Here is a 27,219-nt window from a genome sequence, read left to right on the forward strand (position 1 = left end):
ATATTGTTAAGACAGCAATATTCCTTAAACTGATCTACAGAGTCAATGCAATTCCTAGCATTCTAGCTGACTTCTTTGCAGAAGTTAAACAATTTATATGAAAATCCAAGAGACCCAGAATAGACAATCCCTAGTAGTAGAATCACACTTCTTGATTTCAAAACTTACTATAAAGCTACAGTAATCAAAACAGTGTGCTGCTGGCATAAAGATAGATGTGTAGGTCAATGGAATAGCAATGAGAGTCCACAAATAAACCCTCTTAATTACAGTAAATTGATTTTGATAAGGATTCTGAGATTATTCAATGGGGAAAAAATAGTTTTTCCACAAATGGTGCTGGAACAACTGGCTATCCATGCAGATAGGAATCAATCTGGACCCCTAATTCACCCCTACGAAAATTTACTCAAAGTGGATCATAGACTAACCATGAGTGTATTAGTTCATTCTCACACTGCTATAAAGAAATACCTGAGACTGGGTAACTTATAAAGAAAAGAGGTTTAGTTGGGTCACAATTCTGCAGGCTGTACAGGAAGGATTTGAGCATCTGCTAAGTTTCTGGGAAGGCCTTAGGAAATTTACACTCATAGTGAAAGATGAAGGGGAAGCTGGCACTTCACATGGCCAGAGCCATTAAAAGAAAACAAGTGTAATGTTCACGACCTTGGATTTGGCAATGGTTTCTTAGATATGACACCAATTCAGAAGCAACAAAAGAATAAACTAGACATCACCAAAATTAAACACTTTAGTGGTTCAAAGATAATTATCAAGACCTTGGATTTGGCAATGGTTTCTTAGATATGACACCAATTCAGAAGCAACAAAAGAACAAACTAGACATCACCAAAATTAAACACTTCAGTGCTTCAAAGATAATTATCAAGAAGTTAGAAAGACAACCCAAAGAATGAGAGAAATTGCTTGCAAATTGTATCTCTGATAAGGAACTTATATCTAGAATATATAAAGAATTCCTACAACTCAATAATCAGTAGACATATATCCCAGTTTTAAAAAGGGCTGAATACATATTTTGTTATATTATTTACTTCCAAATGAAAGATCTGAATAGATATTTTTCTGAAGAAGATGTGCAAATGGCCAACAAGCACCTAAAAAGAAGCCAAACATCACTGGTCCTCAGAGAAATGCAAATCAAAACCACAATGAGATTCCACTTCCCGCTCCCTAGGATGGCTATTGTATTGGTTTCCTATGACTGCTGTAACAATTACCACAATTAAAACAAGAGAAAGGTATCCCCTCACATGCCCAAAATCAGCTTCGCTGGGTGGAAATCAAGGTGCTGACAGGGCTGTGTTCCCTCCTAAGGCCCTAAGAGAGAAATTTCTCCCTGCTTCTTCCAGCTCTTGATAGCTGCTGGCACTCCTCGGCTGTGGCAATGTCATTCCATTCTTTTTTTCTGTAGTCACCTTGCCTCTACTCTTTTCTCTACAGGCAAATCCCCCTCTGCCTTCTTCTTAGCAACCATCCCTTTTAAGAACACACATGACTGCATTTAGGGCCCACCTGGATAATCCAGGATAGTCTCCCCCATCTCGATATTGTTAACTGAATCACGTCTGCATAGACCCTTTTCCCATACAAGGTAACATTCACAGGTTCTAGGGATAAGGACCTGGATATCTTTGGGGGTCATTATTCTACCTATGAGAGATATCATAGATGCTAAATAACAAGTGCTGGTGAGGATGTGGAGAAATTAGAACCCTCATACACTGTTAGCAGAAATGTAAATGGTGCAGCCACTGTGGAAAATAGTCTGGCAGTTCCTAGAATAGTTAAACATAGAGTTACCATGCGATACAGCAATTCCACACTTAGACATGTACCCAAGAGAAATGAAGACATGTCCACACAAAAATCTGTATACAAATGTTCACAGCAGAATTATTTGTAGTAGCTCAAAAGTGGGAACAATCCAAATGTCCATCAACTGATGAACAGATACATAACATGTATTATATCCATATAATGAAATATTATTTAGCAATAAAAATACATGTGGATGAACTGCAAAAAACACATGCTTAAGTTAAAGAAGCCAATCTCAAAGGATCACATATTATATGATATTATTAATATGACATGTCCAGAATAGGCAAATCTACAGTCAGAAAGCAGATTAGTGTTGCCTAGGGATAGGGAGGAGGATGGGGTACTAGAAAGTGATGGCCGAGGGGCAAGGGGTTTCTTTTTCTAGTAATGAAAATGTTTTAAAATTCTAGAAATACCATTTGACCCAGCCATCCCATTACTGGGTATATACCCAAAGGATTATAAATCATGCTGCTATAAAGACACATGCACACATATGTTTATTGTGGCACTATTCACAATAGCAAAGACTTGGAACCAACCCAAATGTCCAACAGTGATAGACTGGATTAAGAAAATGTGGCACATATACACCATGAAATACTATGCAGCCATAAAAAATGATGAGTTCATGTCCTTTGTAGGGACATGGATGAAACTGGAAACTATCATTCTCAGCAAACTATCGCAAGGACAAAAAACCAAACACCACATGTTCTCACTCATAGGTGGGAATCGAACAATGAGAACACATGGACACAGGAAGGGGAACATCACACACTGGGGCCTGTTGTGGGGTGGGGGGAGGGGGAGGGATAGCATCAGGAGATATACCTAATGTTAAATGACGAGTTGATGGGTGCAGCACACCAACATGGTACATGTGTATATATGTAACAAACCTGCACGTTGTGCACATGTACCCTAAAACTTAAAGTATAATTTAAAAAAAGGAAAAAAAGAAAATGTTCTAAAATTGACTGTGGCAGTGAATGCACAACTCTGTAAATATACTAAAAAACATCTAATTGTACACTTCGAGTGGGTGAATTTTATAGTATGTGAATTGTATCTCAACAAAGCCATTACAAAAGTATATAGCCTAAACTGTCTAGCTTCAAAATAGTGCTTGCTTATACAAACTGAATATATATTGCTAAGAATATAGACTGAAATCCAAGTGAAAGGACAGGCCTAGATTTCTGCATTGATTTATCTGTATGAGAGGAAGTGAAAACTTGAGCTCCCCAATGCCCGCAGTAGTAATCAGCCTCCAAAAAGCTCCTAAAATTCTCATCTGGCAGTATTCACACTTGTTTAGACTCCTTCCAAATTACACCAGGGTTGGTTTCTGTGACCCATAGAATATGGCAGAAATTACGGTATGTCTCTTCTACAATTAAGTTACACAAGACTTTGTGGCTTCCATTTGAGTGTTTACACTTTAATTGGATAAAAGAAAATAAAATGAAATTGCAACTGTGGTATTTTAACTTCCTATTCCTTCATCTGCTTTCATTTTTTTTATCTATTATTTGACTGTTCTGACCAGAAATTCTGATAAGCTAATCAAGAGACATGACACTCTGTAATCCTTATCAGTGTAATTCACTGACAGCCATCTGGAAGGCTTTAACTTAAAAATTCCATCTACTAGATTACAATTGACATGTGGAAACCAATATAATAAAAGAGTAAAACCAGCTCCTGTCATTCATTACACACACATGCTTTTGTTGCTAAAATTATTGGGTTGTCTTGTATATTCTAAGGCTAATACATCTATTATAATAAAAGGAGAAACTGTACTTATAATGATATACTTTTTCCACGAAAGAAACCTGCAAACAGTTTGGGTGACTTTGGAGGTATATAAACTACTTACAGGTAGAAAAATGTCCTCTCTTTTCTCCTCTGTCCCACCCAAGTCATAAGATCACGGTGATCTTACCATAAAACAGCTAAACAAACATGTTATTCAGAATAGAACAAATAGTATTCATGTCAATGATCACAATAACTCACGATGAAAGTATTTAACTCATCAAGGAGTTCCTGGTAAAGAAATGCCTAGAAAGGTATAGTCTATACAATTTCAGCTACTGTATGAATTTTTTTAAAAAGAAAAGGACAAATGTCCATTCACATTTGGTATTACGTGAATTCAGCCAAAGCCAGTGGACTTCTGAAAGCCTCAGTTTGTATTCTTTGCTCGCCTTCAGGTATGTGATCCAGTAACAATGAAGACAGTGAGTAATGAGTGGCCACAGAGAATTCCTTTTTAATAGATGGCTATGATGCAAATGTTGAAAGTAGATTCATTCTTTAATTCATTGGATAAATATTCATAAGCACCTAGTATCATGTATATGCCTCAAATTTTGGCTCCTCTCACATTTATTTCCAAATTTTAAGGCATGATAAGATATACTTGAGGACCTTTTCCTCAAAAACTTATCCTCATAAGTGTTATCCATGGCTTGGGTCAATTTACATCACACATAGGTCTGAATGCATTTTTTTCTCAAAGGGGAGAATGATTAATCTTATGTTTTGTGGTCAAACCCCTCTGTAAAAAGCAGTTCACTTCTGTCCTCCAGCATAAATGAAGGATTTCAAAGACTTTTGTTGAACTCAATCTCTCTTTTATACAAATTGCTCTGAGTTTGTCCAATGAAAAGAAACTTCCAGTTTTACAAAAGAAACATACATATTTAGACATTAGGGAACTTATATAGAATAACTAGGCTTGTTGTTTATAAAGAATAATTCACATTGTATATTATCCTGTGTTTTCTGTCAGGTACCTCCAAGTCTGTCACTGCATATGTTTTTAAATGATCATTGACTGAATGATGGCTTGCTAGGCTTAAGCTTCACACAGATAGGGATCATGACTCTTTTGGTTTTTCTGAGATGGGGTCTCATTCTGTCACCTACGTAATCACAGCCAACTGCAGCCACAAACACCCAGACCCAAGTGATCTTCCCATCTCAGACTCTCAAGTAGCTGGGATGACAGGGGCACGCCACAAAGCCAAGCTATTTTTTAAAAAAAATTTTGTAGAGACAGGGTCTCACTATGTTGCCCAGGCTTGTCTCGAACTTCTGGGCTCAAACAATCCTCCTGTCTCACCTTCCCAAAGTGTTATGATTACAGGCATGAGCCACCATACCTGGCCAGGACCATGCTCTTAAGACAACTGTGTCCTTGATGCTTTCATGAGTTCCTGGTATATTTGATGTTTAAAAAAATTTTGGTTGAATGAGTAAATGAATGAAAGACCCTAAGAGAGATAATATTATGGAAGAGTGTCAATGATTTAGAAGGACTCATTCATAGTCTGGAATCAAGCCTATAGAAAATTTCAAAAATGAAGGTGAAAACTATAAATTCTTCTGAGGGAGCCATTCCTAGTGTCTTTCTAGCCAAGATGTGCCCCACCCTTGATTCTTGAACCTGAGTATGTGGGTTCCTATGTGCAAATAAGCTTGTTCTGAACTTGAGCCAGCATGAGGCACGCTGCAAAGGCCATGCTATGACAGTGAGTCAGCCCTGAGTACACGACAGACTCACTGATTACAAGGTGGTCTGTCAGGCTTATCACAAAGAAAACAGTAGCACAGTGACTGTGTCTGTGTGAGTTCTGGCTACTTCTGTGTGGTTGCCTCTGATCACAGCACTGACCTAGTTTTCTCACGCCTGTAATCTCAGCACTTTGGGAGGCTGAGGCAGGCAGATGACCTGAGGAGATTGAGACCAGCCTGTCCAAAATGGTGAAACCCCATCTCTACTAAAAATACAAAATTTAGCTGGGCATAGTGGCGGGCGCCTGTAATCCCAGCTACTCAGGAGGCTGAGTCATGAGAATCACTTGAACCCAAGAGGCAGAGGCTGCAGTGAGCCAAGATCACACCACTGTACTCCAGCCTGGGCAAAAAAGGAGACTCCATCTTAAAAAAAAAAAAAGAAAAAAGAAAAAAACAAACTCAACTACTGGTTGAGACTAGTGTACCTTACTCAAAGTAATGCAGCATGTTCATGAAATTCCCATTACAGATGGAAGGGTTAAGATCAAGTGGATCACCAGCCACAGCCACAAAGCTAAGGGGCAGAGGGGAGTTGGTGCGGGGAAAAATAGAACTCTTGGAGATGATACTCAAGTAAAATTCATGGGTCACCTCCCTAGTGACGTTAAGTATTGGTAGTGTCATGCTCAAGCCTATACTCAATAAAGTGGTAACATTTTGGCAATGTATTTGGTGAGTGACTTTCAATCCTGTTTCTATTAAGATTTTAAAACATAGTAAGATAGAAGGAAACTTGAGGCAGAGTAATTTCTAGAAATATGGGTAAACTCATGTTTCTATTCTCTTTGTGTTAGATACCAGTCCAGCTCAGCCAGTAAAATCCCCTCTATACATTTTGAATTACAATTTAAGATATGAGCAAAAAAGTAAAAAATTAAAAAAAAAAAACAACCTACCCACAACGTGTTCCATTTGTCATGTTCTGGTTGAGGGAACTGTTAGTCCATACAATGGTGTTATTCACACATGCTTTTCCTGGAATCTGGAGTTCTTGTAACTCAACGTCGTAGTCAATAAAAACATCTGTCATTGTGCCAAAAATGAGTAGCACGCCTGGCTGGGCTATTCCATGGAGAAATGCACACAAACTTCCCACAAACATCAGCCAAATGTCAGTTGGTGAAGAAAACCGAAACTTGAAAAACAAAGGGTTCAGAGATCATCTATGGGTGAAGAGCAGGAGAGGTAGGAGGACTACTTAATTTAGTTACTAGATTCTCATGAATAGTACTCAACACCAAATTTCATGGGAATCACCTTAATTGAGTGGCAGAGTTCGTATACTAATTATATTGAAATAAACGGCATGGTACATCAATTATCTAAAACATTAGACTCTTACATTGTTAGATCATGTTATACATTTCCTGCTCTCTGAATTCATTCTGTTTATTTCAGGAGCTGACTTTAGTTTTTAGCTACTCATCTACAACTTAAGGGAAAATAATCACTGTCAGTGATGCCGTTGCCAAGTAGATAAACTGTGTGGGGCATTGAGAAATACTATAAATTGTTTTGTTGAACTGATAGTGACTATGAAGAATGCCAATTTCTGCCTAGAAATGCCTCCATCCTGAGCAAATTTGGAGTAAACACCTATACTTTAAAATTTCTAAAGGTTTGTCATAAGAATAAATATATATATGTGATTGTTGTGATGACTTTCCTTACAAATATGATAACCATGGGCTTAGTGATAATTTTCCAAGACATTTTTCTGATCTATTGGATAGGATTTGTATGCTTTATGAGCAATATATTTCTAATAGTTATTCAGCATGTTATCACATAGGCAAAGCCTATGACTGAAAAAGCGATCACTGAAGTTAAAAACCTGCCAATATGACTAAAGATTTAACACTCCCATCATGATCTAAACAATTTATAGCTGCACACCCACTGCCATAAATCAACACAGTTTTATTACCAATTGAAAGAAGCCAACTCTAACGCCATCACCTTTCTTCTCCTCTTGTAACCTGATGAGAAAAACATAGGGATTTAAAGACCACCCTTTCCAATACAATGGGAAATTCTCCCTAGGTGGTGATTTTGAGTTATTCTTTAGTAAGAAAGAAAATCCCCACTGCCTGGAAAATTCTGGCCAAACCTAATATCTTAAACACAAGCTTTATTCTTCTAGATTTCCCTCTTCTAGAGATTTCAGTATAGCTCAATCTCAGGTTCACTAGCGATTCACAGAGATGAACACCTGAGAGGTATGGAGAGACAGTAAAAAGTCCTCTATACTCCCAGTTATACCAACAAATAACTCTTTGCCCTCAGTCATGACCCTCAATCTATTTGTGACTGCATTTCCTCATGGGTAAGTTGAAGTGGTTGGATTAGCTAATTTTAAAGCTTCCTCATGCTTAAAAATGTTACAACTACATTAAATAATGTTGATAATGATGAAAAATTCAAGAACATGCCCACACTTTTCATAGAATCATATTTCCTTAATATTTCTCATTCATTTCATTTCCCATAAGGCCATGTTTAACCTGTATTTGACCTCTTCAACTTCGGGGATCTTGACTTAACCTGAGTCACGCAGTCCATGAATACACCCTGGACCTTGCTGTCACCAGGAACTACTGTCTGACATGTTTAACTCCTTGGCACTCTGTGACTGCCCATGTACCTCATTTTCTCACTTCCTTCCTCCTTCCACACCTATTTGTCAACCTCACTTGAGCCATGCAGTCCTTTAAATCCTTCATTTCCTTCCATTGCTAAACCCCATTAAGATTTTGCTTCCTTCCCCATGCAGCCAAGGTCCCTCTGCCAGGCGTTTGAACCACACTCTCACCATCATCCTCAATTATTTTCTCTACATCATCCTTGTAAACTTCATCCTGCATCCATCCAGCTGTTTGCCCTCTTCTCCTTAAGCCAGGCTGCTGGGCCTGCTGGACACAACCTCACCACCTTGTGAATGGATACCAACACAGGCAGAGTCTAGTACTCAGCTGCCCTAAGCTTCCCTTCTGGCCCAGAAAAGAATCCTAAATTTTTTCTGAGACTCCCCACGGTCTGGCCCTTGGCTCTCTGACCTCACCTCCTCCAACTATATTCTAGTCCTCAACACCCCACTTGCCTGGCCTCTTGCTGACCTTTGTCCATGCCCAACTCTTCCCACCTCTGGGTGCGGGCACTTGCTACTCCCTCTCCCCAGATGCATTTTCTTTAGGTAACCACAGGGACAGCTCCATCACCTCCGCTAGACCTTCCTTCAAAATCACCTACTCAACAGAGTCTTCCCTGGCCAAAGTCTTTAAAATTTCAACCCCACCCCCCATGCACCATTTCAGAGCTCCATTTCCATGTTTATTTTTCCTTCTCAGAAAGAAAGTGATAGATTATCACTAGCTACCATGCTATACATTTGATTTATTTACAATGTTTATTATATCTCCCTCACTAAAATGTAAACTCCTCAAGGGCAGATATTTTTGCCTATTTTGTTCTTTTCTGTACCCGCAGCACCTACAATAGTGTCTGATACCAAATAGACACTCAATTAATATTTGCAAAATGAATGAATTAATGGAGTGAATGTGTGCTCTCCAGCTCAACGTGCAATGCACACTTCATTTCTCTGTGGATTGCTCCCATTCTTCTCAGCAGCTCTGGCAAACTTTTGCTGTGATCTTCTCATTCCATGCTCACCTCCTCTAAAAACAAAGCAACTCATTCAACTTCCTACTCATCCTCTCCTTGCCATTCATCTACATCCACACCCATTTTTTAAACTTCCCACGCAATAAGAAACGTGTGGCTCTCAGAGGCCCAGGCTAACCTGACCACTCCCAGCCCAAAGCTAATCTTACCACTCCCACTTCCTCCCTCTGCTGTGAATTACTTAAAATTTCTAAAATACCTTTAACCCTTCCGTTTCCACCACCTCCACTTCAGGAACTTACCTGATGCCTCACTTCTGTCTTCTAAATTAGACCTCATCTAATCCCGCCTTCATACCAGACTGTGATTAGCTGATATTTGTTCTATATGAGAATTTAAAATCTTTAGCTGAACAGAAATATGCAATAATGACACTTTAGGTCTCTACTCTTTGCCTGTGGCAAGAATTTGGGGTTTAGAGACCTCTCCAATGCCCATGAAATTATACTTGTTGTTCAACTTTTCCTCTTCTTTCTTAGGTCAGGAGTTCTGTGCCATTCCTGAATACAGAGGGGATATTTGAACTTAACCTAGAAGGGATATTCCAAAGGTTTTTAAAATCAAATTATAGTAATATTTTAAAGAGAAAAAGAATGGATTGTATATATTATTTTATATGAAGTGCAATGTGCATGAAAATATTCTCTGCTTTGTGCCTTTGATATGAATATTATGGAGTTATTCTAGAAAAGATGCTGCATTGTTGAAATCAGTCACTTACCTTGATTTCTTATCATTATTATCTGTCAGAAAAAAAATCAATGCAAAAAAGCAGTTAATAATAATGACAAAATGCAACACAGTCATTAAGAAATTTGCTCTGGAAAAATATTCCTATAAATTACCTTTATTCATGGAATATCACCAAATGACTATTTGCCTTTTCTTTCTTCCTGCTCATATTGTCTATCTTTCTACACACACACACACACACACACACACACACACACACACACGAAGACACTCGTTTAGGGTCCAGGAGTGCTGCTACCTTTACTCATTTATGGACTTTTCTTCAGGACATGAAATATTTGCATCATCTGAATATCAAATGGACAGCAACATTTCTAAATTAGCTGAAGAAGATCTGACTTTTTGAAGTACAAAATAAAATTGATATTTATTTATTGTCTGGTTCTTTAAAAGCATCAGAATTTATCTGTTTAAAATATAGACCACAAATTAACAATAAGATGTTAAAAACAAGATGTCATTAACACTTCTACACTAGTAGAAGCCATAGGATTGAGACCACATACTGTTTTCCCCAGTGTAGGTCAGAATAGACGCAGGGCAGGAGGTGAAAGTCAGTGATTATAGCCAGGGGTGTAAGGAAGCCACTAGGGAGCTTTGTCATCCAACACTATCATGCCTCTTTACTCTTATTAAAGTAAAGAAGCATGATAATGTTGACAGATGGCAATATCTTGGGCTTGGGAATCAAACACAACTGGATTAGAATTATGGTTCCATTAATTTTACTCATGAGTTCCTTGCCAAATTTCAAAAACATATCCAAGTCTCAGTTTTGTCATCTGTAAAATGTAAAATCATAGGGTTAGAAAACAATAGCTTAGAACCATCTGAGCCCAGGACATCCCAGGTGCTAGTGCTATAGGCCCCCTCCACATGATCTCGTTCTGGTCTGCAGAGTCTGGGCACAGTTTTTCCTAAGGAGGAGCGCTCACTAAATTATGATTAATAATAATACAGGACTAAAGGTAGTCATAACAGTCACCACTGGAACAACCCTACTCTATCTAGGAAAGGTGTTGGTGAGAGATGCTTTCATTTACACACACTTGGTGTGTTCTTACCTAGTGCTTTCAGATATTACGTTACATGGATTCTAGGGAGAGCCACACAGTTGTGTATAAGAATCACACCCAGTGATACTTCTACCTACTGTTGCTGATTTTTTTCTGCTCCTTGAAACTTGACCAGCTTGTCCTACTTTTGTTCTCACCTCTCCTTGTACAAGATGCAGTGAGAGAAAAAAGCCACTTACATGATTTATCTGACTCAAAACCATCATTCTCCTCTCCAAATTTCTTTATACTTCGAAGAATTACTGAGTCAGACATGGTAATTGCAATCCACAGCCAACGACCCTATAAAATAAAACAAAAGAATCATTGCAATTATTATATCTTCTTTCTTCTTTAACCAAAGTAGCCAAACGAAAGAACAATTTGGTTCAAGAAATAATCTTTACTAATCAATCTCAGACAAAAGTTTTTAAATCGGTTAATAACTCCCTGAAACAGCCTAATTATCAGGAAAAATAAGCCACAGTCATTGATAAAGTTTTTCTCTAGTTGTTACGTGGATGGTTGTTTTTTATAGCTTAATTATAGGAAAGATAAAGCAAAACCATTGATAAATTTTCCTCTAGTTGTTGGATGGATGGTTATTCTTTCTGCTTATCTGTGCTTTATTTATTTTTAATGAGAAAACATTAAAACCATGAGAAAGGCAAACCAACTGGTGATATACTTGAGTCACTGTAGTTGATGAATGACACCCACATACTGTTGGGTAACCTTCAGTGTTCCTTTGTAAATGCAACCTCAAGGTAAGGTGAGTCAAGCTTGGATCAAAGGAACAGAAGGAAGACATTTTCTAAATAAAATGTAAATGTCGACAGAGTCATGATTAGTCTTATTCACAGTGGAAAAATTAGTTTACAGAGGGTACAGGCTGAGAATTCCAGGATATAGACACTAGATTCAGCATGAAGTTTATGCTTCACTAACTTTCTCTGCTTCAAATATATAGCAATTATGGATAACATGTTTTTAAAAAGAGATACAGTCAGACTCAAATAAATAAAAATAAACATCTTCAGGAACCAGAAATGGCAGAGAAGCACCGAAGAGTAAGCAGAGCACAGAAGCAGCTGGTATTTTCCCCTCAGCGTCTGGATGCTGACGAGTGTTGAGAGTTTAGCTGGCGAGAGGACTGTAAGTGCCCCAAATCAAACAGGGGGCTAGAGACCATCTCTTTGCTTGGAGCCAGAGGAGCTAATGTGGGCCCCATGCACTGCTGGGAAGACCCTGAGGAAACTGCTGGCCTCCATTGAAGCATCTATTCCTTATGATGAAATGCAGACCCACGGAGGTTACAGGAGGAGACAGTGATATGTATTACATACATATATACACACATGTACAAATAAAAGAGAGGAAGGGGGAGTTATGAAAAGCTTCTAAATTCACCTTATTGGAATCCCAGAAGCAGAGAGTGGAGAATGACAGAAGTGTAATAATTAAAGAGATAATTGCTAAGAATTTTCCAGAAGCAATTACCTGATTCTTCAAATTAACAGTAGACACCAAGAATTGACTGGAATAGATATCAGTCAAAACTTAGATACATTATATAGAAATGTCCCTCAGTATATGCAGGAGATTGGTTCTAGCACTCCCATGTATACCAAAATTTGCATATACCAAAATCCAGGTATACACAAGTCCTACAGTCGGCTTGCAGAACTTGTGCATAGGAAAAATTGGCTCTACATATCCACTGGTTTTGCATCCTGAGAATACTATATTTTTCATCTGAGATTGGTTGAAAACAATCCCCATACAAGTGGACCTCCACAGTTGAAACCTGTGTTGTTCAAGAATCAAACTGTAGTAAAGCATCAAGAATAAACAAAATCCATCCTAAACACTGTGAAAGGGGAAAATGCATATTCAAATATAAAGAACAGACTGACAGAAGTTTTCTCATCAGCAATAGAGGCTAGAAAACAGTGGAGTAATGTCTTCAAAGTGATGAGAAAAAAAAGTAATCTTTAACTTAGAATTTTATACTGAGCCAAAAAATCATTCAGCATCTTTACAGACATTCAAAGTCAGAGGGTTTACACTTACAGACCTGCATAAAACAACTAGAGGATGTGCCTTAGCCAGAAGGAGTATCCAGAAGGGAGCCATGAAAGAGAGAAACAAGGGTGAGCACAAGAGTTAACAAAATATGTCAGGACGGCCAATCAAATATTGATACCAAGTATAACCTTTTATATTTCAAAAGAACATAATTAAAACTCTACACAGTATGTAGATATGAGTGTAACTTGAACACAAGATAAGGTGTTCGATATGCAGATAAAGTATGTTAAGTTCATTGTTATGACAATCTGAGGACATTGTTTTATAATTATGATTAAATATATATTTATACAACTATAATTAAATATATATTTGATTAAACCAAAGGAAATTGCCAATATTTAACCATTTTTTAATTACAAAGTTCAACTAATATCTGAACAAAGTTCAACCAATATCTGAAAATTTTAAGAAAAAGCAATGAAAAAGTACCAGTAAAATCTATAGTTTCTAAATAAGCAAAGGATTAAAAACTAAGTATGTAGAAAATGTCATCAATCCAACAAAAGTTAAAAAAAAACTAAAGAAACTAAAAAAAGCATAACAAACAAAATATAAATGAAGATTATTGAAAATAGTCCAATTGGTTCAGTAATTACGGTAAATGTATGTAGATTGAAGTACTGATACATACTACACAGATGAACCTCAAAATCATGCTACGTGAAAGAAGACGGTCTCAAAAGACCACATACTGTATGATTCCATTTACATGAAATGTCCAAGATAGGCAAATCTATAGGGACAGAAAATAAATAAGTGGTTGCCTAATGCTGGGGTAGGGGTAGGGGTGGGAGGGGAATGAGGAGTGACTGGTAACAGATATAAGGTTTCTTTTGGGGGTGAAGAAAATGTTCTAAAGTTAGATTATGGTGATGGTCGCACAACTCTGTTAATATATTGAAAACCATTGAATACTTTACATAGGTGAACTCTGTGATATGTAAATTATACCCTTAAAAGGCTGTTTTTTAAAAAAAGACAGGTCAGTTTATTGAATTTTTTAAAGTCAAGACATACACTTTTTTTTTTTTTTTTTTTTCTGAGACCGAGTCTTGCTCTGTTGCCCAGGCTGGAGTACAGTGGCTCAATCTTGGCTCACTGCAACCTCCACCTCCTGGGTTCATGTGATTCTCCTGCCTCAGCCTCCTGAGTAGCTGGGATTACGGGTATGAGCCACCATGCCTGGATCATTTTTGTATTTTTAGTAGAGATGGAGTGTCACCATATTGGCCAGGCTGGTCTCAAACTCCTGGCCTCAGATGATCCATCTGCCTCAGCCTCCCAAAGTGCTGAGATTACAGGCGTGAGCCACCACACCCAGCCAATCCAGACATATACTTATTATAAATGAAATAATTTATAAAATCATAAAAATGGTCAAAAATTAAAGGGTGAAAAGGATATGTCATGCAAATACTGATGTCTCAAAGCTGTTATGTTAATGTCAGAAAAATAGAATCCATGTTCAAAACAATAATGGATATAATAAAGGACATATAATAATTAAAAGTACAATCCAGCTAGAAGACAAATCAATTATTGGATTGTATATACCCAGCAACCTAACACAACATAGCCTGCAACTGTAATGAAAAATTTAAACACATCTTTATTGGAAACTGATAAACAGACAAAAAATTAGAAAACATAAAAGCTTTTAAAATAAAAAATTAGTAATTTTATGTAATTTACTACATAAAATTTGTTTTTCTTAAAATTTGGTTGAACATTGTTCATATATTAGTTGAACTTTCTAAGTAAAAAAAGATTAAATGTTGGCAATTTCATTTGATTTAATCAAATATATATTTAATTATAATTGTAACACAATGTCGATAGATTTTCATGACAAATTTCATTACTATGGAACCTGCAACCAAGACATTTTTCAATTACATTTGGCATTTTTATAAAACTTACCCATTAATAAGCCATCAAAAATTTCTACAAATGAAAAACTATGTATTTCTCTATATTGTTGTTATTCTTAAGAGTGTATATTCTGACAATGCAATTAAATAAAAACTAAAAAATTAAACACTAGTAAAACACACACACACATACTCAGTAAAATTGTGTGTGTTACAAACTTTAAAATACATATGCAGATAAATATGGGTTAAGGATGAAATCATGACAGAAATAGAAAATATTTAAAACATGGTGATAAATATATAAAATCTTGTGGGCTACAGCTAAAAAGATACTTCAAGGTTTATTTATAAAGATAAATGTATTTTGCTTTTAAGAGATTAATAAATGAATTATGTTCTAATCAAGAACTTATAAAAATGCAAGATTTATAAGATAGAAAACAAAATAAAATGAAAAACAGTAGAAAGGATATATCAATTCAAAAGTTGTTTTTTGAAAACTAAAAACATGCAAGTCAATAAGACTGTTGAAGAAAAGAGATATAAATCACAAATACTAATTGAAAATGGGAAAGGTAAAATAAATAAAGTTTTAAATCATAAGCAAATACTAAGTAATTTCATGGTAGTAAATTTGAAAACCAGGAGTTATCAAAATTTGTTTATAAAGGAATAGAAAACTTAAAAAGTAATGGCTATTAAAATATTGATTCAATATTCAAAAGTCTCCCACCTCAAAAAACAGGACTAGATAATGTTACAGGCAAATTTTACCAAAACTTCAAACAGTAGATAATTCTAATCTTATATAAATGGTTTTGGTGAAAAGAAAAATAAGAAAAGCTACCCAAATCATTTCATAAAGCAAGTATAATTTTGACATCAAAACAAAGAAGGATAAAAATAGGCTTATAATTACTTCTGAAAACAGATTTTAAAATGATAAATAAAATATGTTAAATATAATTCAGCAGTTCATGAAAAAAAATGAAGCAATGTTGATCCCAGGAATGCAATGATTATTTAAGGTAAAAAATAATTAATCATTTTCATAAACAAAAACTATTCAGTAAAAATCATTATCCATTCCCAAGTTTTGAAAACCTATAAAATTTTTTAAAAAATCATTATTTTGCAACCCTAATGAATAAATTTGGGGTAATGATCAGCAGTGAATACTAAAACTATTCATTGAAATATTGGCAAAGATGAAATATCCAGTAGTACAAAGTGTTGTTAAGATGTGGAGGAAAGAGTCTTTTCATGCACAGCTAATGAGAATATAAATTGACTGAATGACTTTGGATAGCAATTTGGAAATATCTAGCAAGGCTAAACATGTTAATACCCCAGATCCCAGAATATCCTTCTCTGGTATTTTCCTCAACAATTTAAAAAATAATTAACAATGAAATAGCATTTAATACGTGGCAGGCACTGTTCTAAATGCTTTATACATGCTATGCCATAAAACCTCCCAACAGCCTCCTGAGATGGGTATTATGACTATCCCCATTTTCCAGATAAGGGCACTAAAGTATGAAGGACTAAGTCACAAGCTCAAGAGCACAAGTTAGTAAGTGATACAGCCGAGACTGAAACTCAGAAAATGCATGCAGAGGTATGTGTAAGCTTGTTTATTGCAGTACTTCTTTGGAAACAAAAAGCTAGGAGAAAATACAAATGAACAAGAGATTGATTCAATAATTTATAGAATAGACACACAGTGGAATATTATCTAGCCATTAAAATCAATGAATTGGCATGGATAAATCTCAACAAATGTAAGTTTAAACAAACAAGACAGAAAGTTTCAGAATGATACTGTATGATGTCATTTATGTAAAATGTGTTACCTGCAAATCACTATTTGTAATGTTCATAGATATATAGATATGCAGTAGAAATATAAAGACTTACCTGAAACTGATAGGCACTGAATTAACGATAGTGGTTACCTCTGAGGAAAAGAAGTGGAATGAGACTGGGGAGGGGCTCAGAGGGCCCCTGAACTGTATCTGCATGTTTTAATTTCTTAAAACAAAAAGTTTCAGCAAGTATGGCATAGGGTTTAAGATACGATAAAGTTGGAAGGAGGTAACTTGGTGTTAAGTTTTTCTCTTTTTTTTCCTGTGGCTTTAAAATATTTCATGATATGGACACAGGGAGCCCAGGGAGGGGAACAACACACACTGGTGCCTATTGGGGGAGGGCAGTGGGGAGAGCATTAGGAAAAATAGCTAATGCATGCCGGGCTTAATACCTAGGTGATGGATTGATAGGTGCAGCAAACCACTATGGCACACGCTTACCTATGTAACAAACCTGCACATCTGGCATGTGTACCCCGGAACTTAAAATAAAACAAAATAAAACTTAAAAAAGAACACATGGAAAGCTGGATAATGCCACAAAAGGGTTAATGTTAGCAAGCTTGGGATGGAGGCACTATGCACCATCATCATGTATTTTTCCATCTTAAGCAGCATACCACTCCTAAATAAAACAAAATCATTTTGCAGAAAATAAAACACTTCATGATAGAAAATAATTTTTTTCTTAACCCTGGTGAATCTCCTTTAATTAAACAAATTAGAGCAGTTTTGATTTTATAGAAAAATTGTGAAGATGGTACAAAATTCCCATGTACCCCACACCCAGTTATTAATGTCTTACATTAGTATTAATGTCTTACATTAGTATTAACGTACCAATGTGCACTGTAAATGTCTTACATTAGTATTAATGAACCAATATTGATACATTATTATTAGCTAGAGTGCATAATTTATTCAAATTCCCTTATTTTTCACCTAATTCCTTTTCTGTTCCAGGATTCCATCTAGGATACCAAATTTACCATGTTATATTAAGTTGTCATATCTTGTTAAGCAACTCTTGGCTATGACAATTTCTCATACTTTCCTTGTTTTTAATGACCTTGGCAGTTTTGAGGAGTACTCATCACTTATTTTGTAGAATGTCCCTTAATAGCATATTAAGAAGTAGAGTAAGAAATATTATTTAATTAAGTAGTTTATGAGGCTGGTTTAAAATATACTAAAAGAACCAGATTCAAAGTTATTTTATTCAAGAACAAAATTTGCTCACTATAGCAGTATTATATTCAGAGACTGTAACATTTGCCGGTTACACAATTTTTGAAGTTTTAACCAAATTTTTTTTTCAAAAAACAGAGAGACTCTTTAATAATGAGAAAATAATGAACAACATTTAACACAGATGTGTTATTGCATTTCCTAATTTTAAAATACAATATTAAAAAAATTTAGTCTCCAATTATTTTTTCCCTTGGCTTAGCTCTCCATTTAAAAAGGTTTCTTTCCACTGGTGTGCAAATACTTCGCAGTATTTAGAGGACAGTGGTGTAGTGTCTTGCCCACGAAATTTGGAGTCTCTCAGATCCTGATACACCTGTTGCTTCACTCTACGTAGTTGGATTTATTTTAAAATCTCTCTCCACGTCCTGATTTCTCCATCTTTCATGTCAGGAAGTGGTGGTGATGGTGGTAAAATCCACCTTGCAGGACTGGTGTGAAGATGAAATGAAACTGTATCTCTACAGCAGCCAGCAAAAGGGAGATAGCAGCTGAAGTTCCCTTTGCCCTTCAAGCTTAAAGACCGAGTCCTCCCTACCTGATCCTCCACCCCATCTGCCCTTCCAGGGTCATTTGTAGTAATCTGTCCTCCATTAAGCACAGGAATACTAATCCACTAACCTATTCTCTTTACTTTCCTTCTGTGTCCCCTTGTCAATTCCATACATTAGGTTTCAATTGCTTACATTTTGCTTCTTTCTGAATACCCCTACAAATAGTCTTTGTGGTTTCTATTTTACTGTTAAAAGTCACATTCTAAAAGGCAAAAATCCATTAAAGCATGCATCTCTATGCCCACAGCATTGTCAATGCCCCTCAGTCAGTGAGCACCAAGAATACATCTGTAGTTAAACAAGTCGTGTTTGCTACTCATTGCAGCGAGGGTGAACACACTGTCAGGGGCTGTGGGGCATCTCAGTAAAATGGTGTTAGAAAGAACCTGTTACAGAACTCGGTCGGGCTTTAGTCAGATGATTTGGGGAAGGATCTAATGTAGTGGGTATTTGTTCTAGATTGGATGCTGTTAAAAAGCTGGGACTATGTTATGACTAGATAAAGAAATAACAGCCATTCATTTAGCAAGGTGTTTGGTATTTTGTGGGTTGCACAGTGACCTTGATTTTGCCTTTGCTGAGAACAAAGTATAAATTGACCTTGCATTGACTCAAAGTAACTTTGAGGTTGGTATTCTGTGAGATTGTTTATGTCTAATAAGAGAATAACATGGCCTAGGTGTGAGTACCAGGCCAGCTATGAAATGGAACAGGGTGTTCTTTTGTTTGTTTTGTTTGTTTGTTTTGTTTGTTTGTTTTCTTTCTCAGCATCAAGTGCATCACTCTGAACTTTGGTAGTCCACTGTTCTTTTTTGACATGCCAAGGAGCTAGACTTCAAAAGATGTATACTCTCTAGGGCTAAAGGCATGCACTGGTTGTTCAGTCAGAAATGGAAGCTAGTCCCTTTATCTTTGGGCAGCTTAGAAACGGCTGTGATGACTTTTGAAGGCCATTGTGCTGAAAATCTTAATTACTTGCATGTACCTCCTCCTTATTTGGCACTTTCTATGATTTAAGAGTACCATGGTGTTTTGCCACATTATTTTTCCTCACTGATTACAAGTAGATATAATGTCATCTAGTTCTACTGTCTCGGCCATTAGCTGTAACACTTTTTTAGCACCTAACCTAATAACTTGATTTGAGTTTCATACATTGAAGGAGGCTTTAATTAGGGTTTCTTAACAAATTTACAATAATAAAATTTTACTTAAACTAACACAAGAAAACTCAGAGTTGAAAATAACATCCAATGCTACTTCATTTTTACTGTGTACTTTAACATATTAAATTATTTTAACCTCCCCAAAATCTCTTCAGGAACAGACTGAGAATTTTCAAGGCATTCCAGAAAAATGTATTTTCCAATAAACTTAAGGGAATCTAAGAGTAAAAAGCAGGAAATCGAGATGTCTAAGCACTAGTTGGCAGACTTTGGACACCTAATCATAGAATCCCCCAAGAATTCTTAATTGTCCACACCAACTCCAGTGTTCCTCTCTGCTAAGTGACATGTGGTCTATAACCTGCACACTATATGTGCTTCTGTTTAACTATTCAGGGTTGAAGTTTTCTCTTGATAAAATGTGTAATCTTATCAACACAGATACGCACATTAGAGAACAGTCTCCTGACAATTACTGGTAAAAACATATCAAAGATGTTTCTATCTTACACTCTAACAACAGCATTCTGAAAGACCTCACTGCTGGGGAGGAGGGGATGGGGAAGAGAGACCATCAGCTAGATGGTCACTTGAGAGAACCTAGTACTTTGACTGACCTTAAAAATGGGCCTGAATAAGTAGTACCACAAAGGTCCTGAGGCTGTCAAAATTGGAGGAGATACAGGGTTCTACAAGCCGTGCCAGAAAGAAATCAAAGATCCTGAGAGCATAAAATGTCAGTGCCCACTACTTGCCACTACAGCAAGGCTGCTAGTGTGAACTGGTGGGGATGTCAGCCTGGAGCAACAGATGGACAGGCTGATCTTCACCAGTGGCTGGGATCAATACTAGCAACTGGCTATTGGTATTGTAGAAGAATTGAAGAGAAAAAAAGGGTCAGGGTTGAGAAAAGGTGTCTCCAGAGCTGAATCCTTCTGGGCTGAAAGATACCATTACCATCCTATTTTATAAATACAGTTTTATGGGAACACAGTCATACCCGTTCATTTTCTATTATCTTTGGCTGCTTCTGTGCTACAATGACAGACTGTATGGCCCTTTCTCTCTCCCATACCTAAAATATTCACTATACAGCTCTTTGCAGAAAATGTCAACCCCTGTACTGTGAGATCAGTTCAGGGCAGCCTGAGGCCCAGGAAGAAATCTCTGAGGACCTGATTTACCTACCCTAAAAGTTGTGTGGAGCACCAGCCCTCCAGCCAGCCCTACCCTCATGGAACTTACAATGTGGCAGGGAAGGCAGACATTATCTGGGAAATTAGGCATCAAGCAGGATGGCAGTGAGGAAAGGGGAAATACAGGCATCTCCTGGGCCCTGATGCAGAGGAGCTGCCTTGTCTAGAGAGCTGGAGAAGGCTCTGGAGCAAGTGCTTAGCAGGAGATATTGAAGATGAGAGCAAGTTTTCCATGGGAAGAGGAGAGGGAAGAGCAGTCCAGGCAGGGAAGGACACATGCAAAGGCCCAGATGCAAGAGACAGGGCAGCCGGGTCCAAGGCTGAAGGAGCCCAGTGAATCTCAGGGAGGCGGATGGGCAACTCGGGAGGATGTGGCTAGTTGATCCTTCAGGGCCTCATGATCCTTACCACTGAGAACTTGGGACCTTATCCTAAAGGCCATGGGAAGCTAATGAAGTCTTTTAGGCAAGAAAGGATATGATCAAATTTATACTTAAAAAAAGTTACCCTGCTAAGGCTTGGGACTTGGAGCCCACACCCACAGAGGTTAGGAAATGGGTTTGAGAAGAATAGAGATCCCACCAGACTAAGAGGCAGAGATGGCTCTGTCTGTGTTCTAGGGTTTTGCATTTTCTCTGCAGAGATTTGTTCCACTTTCCATTTAATTTTCACCCAAATGCAATTTTTTGAAACATGTTGACCTTTTCTAGACTTAATTAAGAAAAGAGTTTTTTCCACATTCAGGCCAAGATGGTAAGAAGAATCTAAATGTCCTCAAAGCCATTGAGGAACTGTGGACAGTGAGGGGAACCAAGCCAGGCCCGGGAGTGGAGAGCACCCGCCCCCACCATGCCCCACATCACACTGTGAATATTCTGATCATGTGAGGGTCCCTCCATGGCTTTTCTCTTGTGAAGTCTTGCCCTCTGTAAAGACTTTCAAGACCTCAGCCCCACAAACTCCCCCTTCACAGAGCTGCTCAGAGAGAACAGAACTGCCCCTGCTCCTCTTCAATTTGGATGTCCTTTCTAAACTACAGTTTTCTTTTCTTTCTTTTTTTTTTTTAAAGCCCTTAAAACATCTTTCACTGCTGACATTTAAAAATGTAGGTAGGATACTTTTGTTATTATCAGCTCAGCAAACGATTTCTTTATCTAAAAGATTATTAGAGAAGGAAAGAAACATTTAATATATGCTAAGAAACAAAGAAAATAGAAAAGCATTATTTTCCAGATAAGCTCACTGTCGGTTGATGCTGTGTGTCAACACTGTGGGTGACCCAGTCTGGGAATAGACTAAAATGAGGCCCTTCCAGCCCTGAGGGCTATGGCTGATAGGGAAGGGAAATAAATACACGGTGATCCCATTGGCCACGTAAGTCCTTTCTTCAGAGGCACCGTTGAGGTAGAGGACTAAAGAATTGCTTAGGAAGAAAACAGAATGTAACACCAAAGTTAACTGCCACAGCGATTCTTTGTCTCTAAATGTACAGTTCTTTCCTCTTGACCAAGCAAAACACAACTCCAGTATTTGATTTCTGCAATGAAACTTGGGCATTTTATGGCAATTGTAGCATCTTTTAAAACCACAAAATGGGCATTTTCCCCCTAAATAGCTTCTTAATCCATTTTTAGGAGTCATCCACTAATATTTGTCACCATTATTCTTGGTACTAGGAAACAAAAATTATTCAAGGGGCTTGCAATCTAGAGTGGGGAGGAGTGTAAACAGAAGCTCCTAGACAGGGAAATGGAGGCTTCAACCAGAGACAATCACAGTGTTACAGAGCACAGCAGGGGGAACCAAGGTGAGGGGGGTGAGCAGTGAGGGGATGAGGTTGCCCATAGAAAAGAACTTCTATTAAACAACAGCTCATAAATAAGTTATCACTTCAAATGTTTAATAAAAACCACTACTAAATCCTAATATTAAAAAGTTTTAGGTATAACCACTATAATTTGTCTCTAACATTTCTAAAAAGCTATTCCCCCTCAAAATGTTGACAAATACTTTTATTCCCAGTCTGAAGTGTGAATAATATTTGATCTCTGTGCTCAAGCCATTAGCAATATGTGACTCCCACTGGCTTGGGTAACCTAAAAACTGAAATTAGATCCTAGAAACAAACTTTCTCCCCTCTAAACATGCATCCACAGCTCATTTTTTTAAGTATCTATATTTTTGAAAACCGGGACAATGAAGAAATGAGTACGGTGTTGGAGAAAAGATAAAGTCGGTGTAGTTCTGCATTAAACCAGCTTTCAAGGGTAGAATTTGTGATCACTGAATCTGTGATTATCAGAGCAAACAGAATTGTGCTTTCACAAAGCCAAGTTAAAAAAGAGGCCCACTGGTATTTTTACTTTGAGCAGATTATTCAATCTATTCAGCCATTTGTACCACACACCCATGTTCACCACTCTCTCTCTCTCTAAGAGATTGATACATTAAATAGCATTGCTATAAAGAAGACAGCAACCAAGAGTCATCTGTATTGTATACAATGTTATGAAATCATTAATGCATCCTGTAAGTTTCTATCCAAGTATTGTAGCGTTGTTTACACTAGACAAGAGACCAATGATTAATAAACCAGAAACACTCCACTCCACAAAGTAAGAGTTAAAGGGAAGAGGGAATGGATTTGCAGAGACAAGTATAAGTTACTTACCTGTGAACATGAATTTGAGGAAGCCAGAGGAAATAATGGACTCCACTGTGGAGAGTTAAAAGGTTTCACAACCTTTTCCAACCTCGGTTTTCATCATTCTAAAGCACTGAACAGAATTCAAACTTTTTCAAGAACATTATCTATTTGCCTAAGGGTCAATGTCCCTAAGGGCAGCCCAAGCACAGTTCAGTGACATACGAGAAACATACTCAGAGCAATAACCCCAAACACAGAGTGTGCTTGGGAAACCCTCTGAGGGTGTCAACAGGCCTTGGAAATTGCTGATTCACCTTGGAAGGAGAGGCAAATTGAGCAGAGTGGGCCCAGCAAGAGCCCTGGAATTCAGGCTATCCCAACCCTTATTTTTTACAGGCCTGTAGTTGTGAAAAGTTACTTAAAAACATAACAAGACAAAAAAAAATACCTTTAAACTTTCCCCCTCAATATAAAAGATTGCTCTTGGAAAATCCCTGGTTGCAGGCTCCAGATGCTCCTGGCCCAGCTATAGAGTTTTGTGGAGACAAATACCCTAAAAGAACATTTGAAACAGCCTTGCTCAAAAGTCTGAGTGCACAGACAACTCTTGCACCCTGGCATGGACACACCAGATGAAGCTCTGTATAAGCAAAGATGAACGATTTTCTAAAGGTTCAAATGAACAGGTCTTGAGTCAAATAAGCATGTGGAGCTCCTCCAATATATTTGTGCTGCCTCTTCCTCTCCCTTCTTGTGAATCTTTCCATTTTTCCTACAATGTTCTTATTTTTTCTCCTTTGCCTGAGCTTACTTTTCCCTAAATGCCTCTCACTCCAGCCTTCAGCAATGAATAATAATAGGCAACATTGGTCAAGACTTGGTTGGGTGCCTGGCCCACTTCAAAAATGTTATTTGTATCACCTCATTTGGGCCTCTCAACAGCCCTAGGAGTTGGGTGCTATCATGTCATTTCTATTTTATAGTTGGGGAAACTGAAGCACAGAGAGGTCAAATAATCCACCTAAGGTGTAACAACTAGTAGATGTGAAGCCACATGCCAGTCTGTGCTAACCTTCTTCCACTCTGTGCTCTGAAATGCAATTGATGGGCCAGTGCTTCTTAATTTGCAGAAATTAAACTGTAAGATCAAATTTTCTCAATTTTAGGTTCCTCTGTCATAAATTTTTCATTAAAATTTAGCATCCACCATTTTTTCTCTATTGGAATTTATGTATAAGATGGTTTATGACTTAGCCCATAAAACCCAAAATTATGACATATAATTTTATATGTTATTATATGTTCAAACCTCAATATATCAAGGTCAGCAAAGAAAAGCAAGATTTCTAGATGTTTCCTCTATGCAAACTGAATGGGTTGACTTCTGAGTTGACGCAAATGTAGTAATATTGGATTTGGCACCAGTTAGGACCCAGGAAAAAAATTTTGCTTCACACAAAACCAAAAAGGCAACACAGCTATGGGGCTGTAGCTTTGATTGGGAAAAGATTCCCAATAGAATTTTGCTACCTTTGCTGTGCTGAAGTTATTGACAGCAGTCAAAGGGTAAAAATGCCAAGAAAAATTTGTCAACTCAGGACTATAGCTGATCTGCTCACAGGTCCAAGGGTCCTAAGACTTTCCTTCTGGTGCCATGAAGATCCAAGGGAAGATAAAAGCATAGAGTTTTAGAGCTAGAAACAACATTGTAGATATTGATATATCATCCAACAACCTCATCTTATAGATGAGAAAAGTGAAGACAGAGTGGCCATCTGTCCAGGGCCCTGGAGAGTTTAGGGTGTCTTCCTCTGCACCCTCATGCTGGCCAGACACATCTGGGCAGTGTGAGTACTGAGTTGATCGTGCTTAATTCACTTCAGCTATAGGCTTGTCTTCTTTATGGTTCACGGTCTGAAAATAGATAGGGTTGTGGTCCCTACAGTCACCCAATTAAAATACTGGCTCTTTTTGAATGTTTATGTGCCAAACACTGTTCTCAGTTCTGGGATTCAGGAATGAATAAGACAGATGAGAATCTCTGCCTCAGGAATCTTACATTCTGGGGGCGGGGAGGGGGCAGTATAGAGAGGAGACAAAGAAGTAACACATACAATACATCAGATGGTGTAAATGGTATGGAGAAAAGCATTGCAGGAAAGGGATATGATAGGGAGTGTGTGTATGTATGTTGTGTGTGAGAGAGAGTGTGTTTGTGTATGTGTGTGTGTCAGTTAGCGTGTGAGGGGAGAAGGATGTTGCCATTTTTAACTGGGTTGTATGGAAGGGCCCACTGAGATGGTGACATATGAGGAATGACCTGAGGGAGGTAAAGGAACAAGTACATGGGTATCTGGGGAAACCACATGGGCAAAGCTCTGGGCAGGAGCATGCCTGGTGTATGTAAGGAAGCTGAACCTGGAGTGGAGTAAGCAAGACTGAAGTCAGCTGGGGATTATGTCAGTGTGGCGGGAATCAGGGAGTGCCATGAGCTCACAGGGCAGTGGTTCTGAAAGTGTGACTACTGGACCAGCAGCAGCCTCCTCATTACCCAGCAGGAATGTATGTTCTTGGTCCTTTCCTGAGACCTACTGAATCAGAAACTCTGGGAGTGGGGCCCAATGAGCTGAAGCTTGAGAACCACTCCTGTAGAGCCTTGGAGGTCACTGTGGACCAATTTGGAACCTGTTTCAAAACCTTAGCAAAAATGTCTCAGAGAAAGCTCTAAACCACAATGGTAGAATTCAGCCAATAGTTGTTTAAAAAATATTGAAGATTGCACTATGGAAGAGATAAAAGAAGTTGCCATTACTTTACTCTTTGAATCATTCAAAAACTAATGATTGAGTATCTTCTTTTTACAAGACACTATGTCAAATGTTACGCTGGCTACCAAATTGTACACATTACAGTGAGTGTCCTTGAGAAAGTTTTAACCTTAAAAGGATAATAAAGCTTAGTATATAAACCAAGTAAGAATAAAAAAGAACAGCAGATGTTATAATGTTTGATGCAGACATTAAGTATTTAAAAAGTGACCCATCAGTATGGATTCTCAAAGAAGGAAGGACTTGAGTTACATCTCAAAGTATGAGAGGGACCAGGTCATAAATACAGCATGAGTGCACACAGGCAACATTGAAAGGACCAAGATGGCTGCTGAGAGAAGAGGCAAAGAGTGGCTTGTAAATTTGCTTAAGTAGGTGAAGAAAGACAAAGAAGGGCTTTCAGTGCCAGTAGGATGAGTTGCATGCAGTCTAAGATAAGAACTTCTGTTCACGGCCACCCAGGGCCAGTGTTTACAAAGCTGAGCCACAAGAAGGATGGGTTAGGCAGGAAGTCTTGCACATGCACACCAATCACAGAAGCTGGTTATTACCACCCTGGAAATCAACATAAATTGTGTAAAGCCAGCATGAGTCAGTTAACACAATATAATTGGCTGTTTTTTTGTGGCATAGAGACTAGCAGAGAGAAAAATGTCTAAATTAGAGCTTTCTTAGGTAGCTTATGTATTTTTAAAGCAAGCTGTGTGGAAGGACACAATTTCTGTAGTTTAGTTGACTGCAGAGGGAGGCAGAATGGTATAGTGAAAAGAGCACAGGCTTGTGAAGTCACAAAGAACTGGCTTTAGATCC

General features: G+C 37.7%; 1 protein-coding gene across 2 annotated transcripts in view; it reads right to left on the bottom strand.

Moving 5' to 3' along the window:
* The window catches only part of ABCB11 (ATP binding cassette subfamily B member 11), a 113,589-nt gene extending 89,875 nt beyond the window's left edge, over positions 1-23,714 (bottom strand). The window contains exons 1-5 of one of the 2 annotated variants that reach the window (XM_526100.7): positions 23,606-23,714; positions 11,132-11,234; positions 9,845-9,866; positions 7,367-7,418; positions 6,336-6,574 (exon numbers count right to left, since the gene is read on the bottom strand). In XM_526100.7, coding sequence (XP_526100.2) covers positions 6,336-6,574; positions 7,367-7,418; positions 9,845-9,866; positions 11,132-11,207 — 389 coding nt within the window. In that variant the 5' untranslated portion in view covers positions 11,208-11,234; positions 23,606-23,714. Of the gene's footprint in view, positions 1-6,335; positions 6,575-7,366; positions 7,419-9,844; positions 9,867-11,131; positions 11,235-23,605 lie in introns of those variants that run through there. The other variant, XM_009443642.4, reaches the window with a different exon arrangement.
* Positions 23,715-27,219: the final 3,505 nt, after the last annotated feature.

This window comes from Pan troglodytes, chromosome 13, assembly GCF_028858775.2.
Source record: "Pan troglodytes isolate AG18354 chromosome 13, NHGRI_mPanTro3-v2.0_pri, whole genome shotgun sequence".
NCBI classification, from domain to species: Eukaryota; Metazoa; Chordata; class Mammalia; order Primates; family Hominidae; genus Pan; species Pan troglodytes.